Below are 9,115 nucleotides of genomic sequence, written 5' to 3' on the forward strand. Positions count from 1 at the left end.
GTCCCCCAGGGAGAGCTGGGTTTGTCAGGACCACCGGGCATCCCTGGGAAGGAGGGGCTCATGGGACCCAAGGTAGGTCAGGGCGGTGCTGGGAAAAGCTGTGCTGGCACTTCAGCCCCCCGGCTGCCTGTCCCCGGCTGCCTGTTCCTTCCTCTTCACAGGGCGACCGGGGATTCGATGGGCAGCAAGGAGCCAAAGGAGACCAGGGGGAGAAAGGAGACCGGGTGAGTGAGCTGGACAGGGGCAGTATGCATTGCGCCACGTTGCTTTTACCAGGATCCGGCCTTGGTCAGAAGCGCATCAGAGCCAGATGCTCCCAGAAGAGCCATCCAGCGCTGCTTTAAATTATGGCACTGAACTATAAGTGACAACAAATCCCCCCTCTTTACAAGAAGGCACTGGTGCTGGTGCTTAAGGGATGCCCAGCTGCAGGGTCGGAGGATGCCCGTGGCACCTGCTCTGGGGCCGGGGGGCTCCGACACCCCCAGCCTCACCCTCTGCTCTCCCACAGGGTGCCCCGGGCATTATCGGTGGCCCCGGTCCCCGGGGTAGTGATGGTGCTGCTGGTCCCCCCGGGCCTCCAGGGAGCATTGGGCCACGAGGTCCTGAGGGTATGCAGGGCCAGAAGGTGAGTCCCCACCACGGGTGGCCGGGTGCCATGAGGAGGGGAGGGCCCTGTCCCCGGAGAGGGTGAGGGGTTGGTGGCATCAGGAGCCACGTCTCGGCTCTGTCCCTGCCCTGCCAGCTTGCTGGCTTTGGGGTCCTCCCTTGTGTCCCCTTGCCCAGAGGATGGGAGTCTGGGGGGCTGGGACCCTGCTTGTCCTGGGTCTGGGCTGGACCCATCCCCGTCCCCATCCCTACCTGCACACGCGTCCCTGGGGTGCAGGGACGGGGAAAGCTACGCATCCATGGTGCTGGGGAGAGCAGAGAGGCTCCAGAGCCACCAGCCAGATCCTGAGCATGTGTCCTTTGCAGGGGGAGAGAGGCCCCCCTGGACAGTCAGTGCCGGGGGCCCGTGGCGTGCCCGGCATCCCCGGCGAGAGAGGAGAGCAGGTGGGTGAGCGGGTGCCTGGCCCTGCCTGGGCGAGCCCCAGCCAGGGCCAGCCTCCCACCTCCCTTCTGCTTGTCCCTAGGGCAGTCCCGGCACCCAGGGGCTCCGTGGGGAGAAGGGGGAGCCGGGCATGATGGTAAGGAGCCAGGAGCAAGCCGGCACAGGCTCGCAGCACTTGGGTCACCGGCGTGGGAAGGGGTGCCAGATCCATCCCACTGCCGCTGATGGTGGGCTTCCCCCACCTCTGGGCTCTGCTGGGGCCTGGGGAAAGGGTTTTTCCTCCTCTCTAATTGCACCATCCCCTCTTGCAACGTGGGTCCTTTGCTCCTCCATGTGCGCGGCAGGAGGAGGAGATCCGCGCCTTCGTCAGGCAGGAGATGAGCCAGCACTGTGGTGAGCATCCCCACCACTGCCCCGGGGCCGGGGGTCTGGCCCCCGCTGCCCCTGACCCCCTGTCTCTCCCGCAGCCTGCGGCGGCCGCTTCCCGCAGCGCCTGGATTCACGTGAGCACTCAGGTTGCGACTCTCCCTTCCTACCCCGCTGCCCCTGCCCCACACATGTGGCACCAAAGGGGTCCTGGCACCGAGGTGTGCCATCGATTTTGGGGGTGCTGGAGGTGGCTGGCACCCTCCGGCACCCCCTCAGTCAGGGCCGGCATCAGCGCGGGACCGTGGGCAGGGAGAAGGGATGTTGTGTGGCAGCAGGGATGGCGCAGCAGGGATCCCCAGGGACAGCTGGGATCGGGATCGGGATGGTGCCAGTGGGGTCCGAGCGCTGCCAGGGTCTGCCCAATCGAGAAGGGACCACGGGGACTGTGCCCCGTCCGTGCTCGGGTGCCGGAGCTGGGGCAGGCGGGCTTGCAGGGGCCAGGACTGCTGGAGGGGAGGGTGGGCTGGAGGAGCGGGAGGGAGGGACAAGGGCAAGGGGTGGGCTGGGATGAGGTGGGTGCTTTCTCTCCAAGGAGGCTGGGGGGCTCAGGCCAGGAGCAGCCTCCACTCTGCCCAGGGAGGAGGAAGAAGCATCCGCCAGGAGAGGGAGCACGGCCAAACAGGTGATGGAGAGCCCGGAGGACCTACAAGATCTGGCCCTGTGGGCACATGTGCCTCTCCGTGCCCATCATCACCCCCGTCCCTATCCCCATCCTGCTGGGCTCCCAGTGGGTGCTGTCTCACTGGGCAGCAGCTCCTCCTGCCTGTCCCTCCTCTGGGAGCCCCTGGTCTGAGAGGAGGGGATGTCCCCAGGTCCCCCATCCCTGGCCGTGTACCCCAGCACACTGCAGCAGTGCCGGGGCAGCGCTGGGCTGCTCCGCACCTGCAAGGGGTGGTTTCCCCCCGGGAGGCAGGGGTGAAGCACCCTGGGCCCCCTCGCCTCCTCTCTGATGCCTGCACCATGTCCTTCCCCCTTGCAGGTGCTCATGCAGTCCCTGTGCTCAAGTTGTCACACGCTGAGGAAGAGGAGGGTGAGTGTCATCCCTGTGCTTTTAGTCCCCGTCCCCCTTTTCCCCTGCTCCATGTGTGTGGCCGGTCGTGTCCCTGCCTTCTGCTCGCAGGCACTGACGGGTAATCCATCAGTGCCGCCAGTCCCAGGGAGCTTTAATTAAAGAGCGGGGAGAGGAGAGGGCAGCAAGGAGCGCGTGTGCATGCGTGTGCGTGCGTGCAGGCGTGCACAGGGGTGTGCTGTGTGCGTGCAGGCGTGAGCGGAGCCAGGGCCGTGGCTGGGGCGAGCAGGATGGAGGGGACGGAGGGGGAGGCGAGGGCTGCTCACGCCTGGTGCTGTCTCCCAGGGCAGGACAGGCGGGTCATGCTCGACACCGACGACCTTGACTACGAGAGCATGTACGGGGAGGAGGAGGACTACGATGAGGTCCCAGAGATGGACAGCTCGGAGCGGCCCGTGATGGGCGGTGAGCTTCCCCGCACCTGCCTGGCACCGAGGATGGAGCTCACCAGGGGCGACTGTGGGGCTGCCCGGGCTTTGCTGGGGTGATGCCTCCACAACCCCGCCTGGCATGGGTCCCCGTGCCCTCTGGCTGGGGGGATTTGGGATTTGCAGCCCTCTCGCTGGCATGCAGGCAGGGTGCGCGTTCCCCATCGCAGCACTGTGCTGCGCACGCTGTGCAGACCTCGCGCTCCGTCCCCCTCACCAAAGCCGTCACCGGCAGTGGCGGGTGGTTTGCTGGGCCGGTGGGACCTGCCGCCCCCGGCAGGTTTCCTCTGCTCCCAGTTGTGAGCCACAAGAGGGGATCCCGAAGCCCCCAGCAGAGCAGGGAAGCCCCAGCGGCAGCAGCAGCATGCAGAGGATCCCGCCGGTACCCTTCCAAGGGATGCTGTGGCCATCATGTCCCTGTGCCACCTCCCTCCCAGCTCTATCTCCAGCCTTTGCTGGGAGCTGTCCCTGGGAGAGGGCGTCTCCTGCCCTCACTCCCAGCACTTGGGCAGGGCCTGGAGATGGCTCCTCCAGCCAAACCCTGCCGGCGCTCAGCCGGGAGCCATTCCCTGCCTTCCCCTTCTGGGGTTTCTCCTCCTCTGCCAAGCGGGTCCGGCTGCCTCCACCGCCGGTGTGCTGCCGGCTCCTGCCTGCCCTCACCATCGCCGTTTGCCCCCCGCAGCCGAGCCCTGCAGCCTGCCGCTGGATGAGGGGGACTGCCAGCGCTACACGCTGCGGTGGTACTACAACCAAAGAGTCACCGAGTGCCGGCCCTTCGTCTACAGCGGCTGCCGGGGCAACCTCAACCGCTTCGACAGCAAGGAGGAGTGCGAGCTGCGCTGCGGGCAGCACCCAGGGGCAGGTAGGCATGGCACAGCAGGGCCACCGGCACGGCAGGTCTGGCAGCATCCCCACCCGGTGCCGTGGGCTTGGCTGATGCAGAGCCGGGGGGACGATGCTGGTCCTTGCCTCGGCTCCAACACCGCCTCGCTTCTCTCCGCAGATGCCCGCGGCGTTACCAGCAGCAAGGTGGGAGGGCAGCCAAAGGCATAGGCACGGGCAGTGTCTCGGCAGGCAGGGCTGCCCGGCGGTGGGGCCCGGCTGCCGCCCCGGCCAGGGCTGGGCTGCCCACGGTGGCAGGGGCGGCGTGCCCGACAGCCCCAGCAGGAACTTGGTGCTATTTCTAACGTGTCTTATTGCTGCTCATGGATTTTTCCTTTTATATCAGTTTTATTGCCCGTTAAGGTGAAATTTGTATCAAATGGGAAACCATCCCCCCCCCGCAAGGCTCTTAACCCCCTTTCCCACAGGTTTCCTGGGCTGTTCCCAGTTTGATTTTTAACTTATTTGCTGCCGACAGGATGGCGCTTGGCCCCGTGCCCCCTCTCCAGCTGCCCGGGAACGGAGCTGGGACTTGGCATGGTTGGGCTCCATCCCCTCATCTAACATCCTCATCGCCTTCCCTGCCCTCCCACGGGTCCCCAAGCCCCCCTGCTCCCCGCTCTCTGCCGGGGGAGGCTGCCTGCAGCCAGGCAGTGCCTCCCTGCACGGCGTCCCTCACCCCACACCCTGCAACAGCTCCATCTGAATAAATTTCACCTTAACCTCAACCGGGACCCAGTTCCCCTTTTGCGGCCGCGATGGTTTGGCAAAGACCTGCGGGGGGAGGCTGGGGGTGTTCTCCGTGCGCTACCCTCCAGCTCGCACGCCTGCCAGCAGCACATCTGTCTTTAATTCAGGGGGTGCTCGCCTGCACCCCCCGGCCCGCCGGGGAAACCCTGAGGATGGTGCTATGTTAGAGGAGGTTCCTGCTCGCCTACGCTCGCTCTCAAAGGCTTCATGAAAGCGATGTCGGCTCCCGGGGGTCTGCAGCCCCTGCTTGCCCCCAGCGGGGATGTGCCCCCCACTGCCTCGGGGCCTGGGGGGCTGCGGGCTGCCGGGCGGGCTTTGTGGCGCCCATACGTACCGCTGCTCTCTGTGTATATCTGTATACAGCGAATGTATATGTGTACCAATGCGGGGGGGGGGGTCCATGATATTAAAGCTGCGCTGACGGGGAGATGCCACGCTTCTTGGCGCGCCGGCGGAGATGCCCCTGGGGTTTGGGGCCAGCTCTTGAGCCAAGCGTGCCCCCTGCCCACCCCAGCTGGGCTGCCCTTCCCAGCTGCTCCCTGCCGGCAGCGCGGCTGGGGGTCCTCACCCCCCCGCGGACCCCGGCGCCCCATCCCTGTGCCCGGCGCGTGCCCGGCTGACGCAAGCCAGGCCATGAACCCCCGGCCGGACCGTGACGTGTCGGCACGCGGGGCTGCGGTGCTGCGTGATGCGCTGGGTGAATCAGCACCGCCGGCTAATTTTGGCTGCTCTGACAAGCCAGGGGGCGAGTTCCTGGCTGACCCCGGGAGGACGAACAGAGCTGGTGTTATTCCCTCTCCCTGCCACTGCCAGGGAGGTCGTGAGGCAGCTGGTGTGGGATGGGTCACCCTGTGGCCACAGGGGCGGGCAAGACCCCCAGCAGTCTGAGCCCCAGCCCCGGACACCTTGCTCCTCGCCCTGGCCGGCCCTCTGGGCTGAGCACCTACCAACTCATCTCACGCGGGTGCCTGCCTGGCCTGAGAGCCCCCGGGTGCTCCCACAGCCACTAAGGGGGGATCTCTGGGGCAAAAACCTTCCCCACTGCAGGCAGCCGCCGGAGGGGCTGGGCCAGGCTGGACTGGTGCAGGTGGGCTGCAAACCAGTGGCATCCCAGTTAGACTGGGTGAATGTGGGCTGCAAACCAGTAGTGTCTCAGTTAAATGGGGTGAAGGTGGGCTGTAGCCAGTGGCATCCCAACTGGACTGGATGAAGGTGGGCTGCAAACCAGTGCTGTCCGAGTTAGACAGGGTGAATGCGGGCTGCAAACCAGTAGTGTCTCAGTTAGATGGGGTGAAGGTGGGCTGTAGCCAGTGGCATCCCAGTTGGAATGGATGAAGGTGGGCTGCAAACCAGTGGCATCGCAGTTGGACTGGGTGAAGGTGGGCTGCAAACCAGTAGTGTCTCAGTTAAATGGGGCGAAGGTGGGCTGTAGCTAGTGGCATCCCAGTTGGACTGGGTGAAGGTGGGCTGCAAACCAATGACATCCCAGCTGGACTGGGTGAAGGTGGGCTGCAAACCAGTGGTGTCCCAGTTAGACAGGGTGAAGGTGGGCTGCAAACCAGTGGTGTCCTGGTTGGACTGGATGAAGGTGGGCTGCAAACCAGTGGCATCGCAGTTGGACTGGGTGAAGGTGGGCTGCAAACCAGTGGTGTCCCAGTTAGACAGGGTGAAGGTGGGCTGCAAACCAGTAGTGTCTCAGTTAGATGGGGTGAAGGTGGGCTGCAAACCAGTGGCATCCCAGTTGGACTGGGTGAAGGTGGGCTGCAAACTAGTGGTGTCCCAGATGGATTGGGTGAAGGTGGGCTGCAAACCAGTGGCATCCCAGTTGGACTGGGTGAAGGTGGGCTGCAAACCAGTAGTGTCTCAGTTAAATGGGGTGAAGGTGGGCTGTAGCCAGTGGCATCCCAGTTGGACTGGGTGAAGGTGGGCTGCAAACCAGTGGCATCCCAGTTGGACTGGGTGAAGGTAAGCTGCAAACCAGTGGTGTCCTGGTTGGACTGGTGCAGCTGGCTGCAAACCAGTGGCCCAAGCAGCGCTCCGGGGTTGGCACGGCAGGGAGGTGATGGGACTCCAGCGATGCCCCCCAGCTGGCCAGGGCCAGGGAGTCCATCAGGACAGCAGCGCCAAACAGGCACCGAGAGACGCCTGGGAGCCTCGTGCGGCACAACGCCAGGGAGGCTGGCACTCGCTGCCAGTGCCGCGGCTGCCGGCCAGCAGCGATACGCACGTGTGTTTTCTCCCTTCCTTGAGTGATTAACCAGGGCTGACAGGAGCAGGAAGGCTCAATTAGATGGATAAAAACCATCTCGTGAGTCGGACGTGAAATAATTACGCCTGAGCCGCCCTGGGTTCCCGGAATCCCCTCCAAACACAGCGGATGGAGCTGAGGGGGCAAACACCCACCCACAACCCGGGATGATTTCATCTGCTATTAGGCAAAATGTATTAATAACATCATGTGCCCCCCCCCCCGCCGCGTGTCGCCGTCACCCCTCCGCGGGTCGGAGGTGGAGCTGGGGGCAGGATAAGAGCCGGGGCTCAGCGGGGAGCGGGGCAAACCCCCAGGTCGTGGGCCCTGCACCCCAGGACCATCACCTGAACATCGGGGAGACGAGGACCTGCTGGAAATGGTGAGGCTGCGCCCTTCGGTGGTGCTTTCCAGGGGGGGTTTAGCTGGGAAGTGGTTGCAGGGGGTTGGATGCTTTTCATTACTCTCTTCCCAGCTAGTTAAACCACCTCCGGCTGCCTGGGCCGGTACTTCCCGAAGGGTTTTACCACGGAGATGGGTTGCAGGAGGCTGGATGCCTTTCACTGCCCTCCGTCCAGCTGGGCAAACCCCGCTGGGTGACTGATTTGGGGGAGAGGCAGCCATACAGCAGGATTTGTGTGGCGGTGCCTCCATACCCGCGCTGACCCCCACCCCACGGCACAGCACCCGGACCCCCACCCCACGGCACAGCACCCTGCATCCCCTGGGGCCCTCCTGGCACCAGGGCAGGGGCCGGGGCGGAGGAAGATGCTGAGCGTCGGCACAGCTCAGTGCATGTGGCCGGACTCATGCCCTTGTCACTCCGTTGCCACCGACCTGCTGTGTATTTTAGGCCAAGTGGCTTATATCCCTCTCGGTGGGGTGGCTTTTGTCCCAGAGAGCCCAGCAGCCTCGTGGGGGGACAGCATCCGCCGGGGAAGGCGTGGGAGGAGGAAAGCCCCACAGCCTGCCTGGCCCCGAAACGCTGGGGCACATCACGCTTCCCCGGCCAAAGGGCAGGTCTGGGCTGGGGAGCAGCCACGGTCCCCCCGCTGCCACCCCCCTGGGGTGGGAATGTCCCTTCCCCTGGGCAGCAAAGGGCTGGAGGGTGTGAAATGGAGGGGGCAGCCAGCATCTGGCCAGGGCCTGTGGGAAAGGATGGGGACACCCAGCTGATCTGCTTCCCACATCCCCTTCAGCCTCCCCAAAACTCCCCCCGCAATGCAAAAAGGTTAAAATCAGGGTGGAAAACTGAAGGCTCCCCAAAAGGGAGGTGAGCCCCCCTGCCAGGCATGGTCAGCTGGGACATGTCCTGCCTGGGGGGCCACGGGGCTGTGGCAGCCTGCCGCGGAGCGATGCTCAGCGCCGGCTGCGTGCTCCCCGCAGGCGCTCCCGGCTGCGCTGTGCTGCAGGATGCTGTTTGCCTTCCTGGTGGTCCTCGGGGCGCCGGCGGGAGCCTGGAAGGGGCCAAGCCGCGAGCAGCTCCCGCTGGCTCCCGGAGCCGGGGACGGAGGCAAGCTGACAAGGCAGGAAACCACCGGCGCTAATGAGATGGTGCTGGGTCTCCCCGAAATGAGGAGGAGCGACCATGGCTCTGGGGAAGGGTCTCATGTGGACAAAGCCAGCCTGCTGCTGCTAGAGGAGTCAGCAAGAAAAGCGTTGCTCTGGCCAATGAGCCCAGCCGCCAAGAGACCTGCTGCCGGGAAAAAGGCGCGAAAGGTGTCCCTGTCACTTGATGTCCCCACCCAAGTACTGAAAATATTGCTCGACCTGGCCAGAGAGAAGGAGCTGCAGGCCAAGGCGGCTGCCAACACGGAGCTGATGGCCCGCCTGGGGCGCAGGAAATAAACCTCCCTGGCTGGGGCACGGCTCCTCCGCCGGGGCTGGAGGGGGCAGCGGGGCTGACGGGGGCACGGGCGGAGGTGACACCGGTGTGACCGCGGGGGACCACGGACGCGGCGCCTCGTCCCCCCGGTCCCGGCGCCCATGGCACAAGCAGCAGCCACGGGAGGATTTGGTTTAATAACTGTCACCTTGGCACCATTGGAGAAGATACAGCTGGGTTTGCCTTCGCCGGGGCCAGCCCCGGAGCGTGGACCGGTCCCAGCCCTGGGCGCCACAGGGGTTTCTGTGCACTGCTTCGCTCCTCGCTCACCCGCTGCTGGGATGTCTCCAAAGGGGCCGCATCCAGCCAGGCGGGTTTTCCCGTGTGCCGCCTGTCTCCAGGTGGCTGCAGCACACAAAAATCCTCCCCGAAG

General features: G+C 65.1%; 1 protein-coding gene across 1 annotated transcript in view; it reads left to right on the forward strand.

Moving 5' to 3' along the window:
- The window catches only part of COL7A1 (collagen type VII alpha 1 chain), a gene marked incomplete at both ends in the record, with an annotated part of 29,142 nt that extends 24,823 nt beyond the window's left edge, over nucleotides 1-4,319 (forward strand). The window contains 11 exons of the mRNA XM_082321231.1: nucleotides 10-72; nucleotides 162-224; nucleotides 512-628; nucleotides 976-1,053; nucleotides 1,134-1,187; nucleotides 1,396-1,444; nucleotides 1,519-1,554; nucleotides 2,460-2,510; nucleotides 2,835-2,954; nucleotides 3,660-3,839; nucleotides 4,288-4,319. Of these exons, the coding sequence (XP_082177357.1) occupies nucleotides 10-72; nucleotides 162-224; nucleotides 512-628; nucleotides 976-1,053; nucleotides 1,134-1,187; nucleotides 1,396-1,444; nucleotides 1,519-1,554; nucleotides 2,460-2,510; nucleotides 2,835-2,954; nucleotides 3,660-3,839; nucleotides 4,288-4,319 (843 nt within the window). The remainder of the gene's footprint in view (nucleotides 1-9; nucleotides 73-161; nucleotides 225-511; nucleotides 629-975; nucleotides 1,054-1,133; nucleotides 1,188-1,395; nucleotides 1,445-1,518; nucleotides 1,555-2,459; nucleotides 2,511-2,834; nucleotides 2,955-3,659; nucleotides 3,840-4,287) is intronic.
- Nucleotides 4,320-9,115: the final 4,796 nt, after the last annotated feature.

This window comes from Platalea leucorodia (assembly GCF_965183815.1).
Source record: "Platalea leucorodia genome assembly, chromosome: 9".
Taxonomy (NCBI): Eukaryota; Metazoa; Chordata; class Aves; order Pelecaniformes; family Threskiornithidae; genus Platalea; species Platalea leucorodia.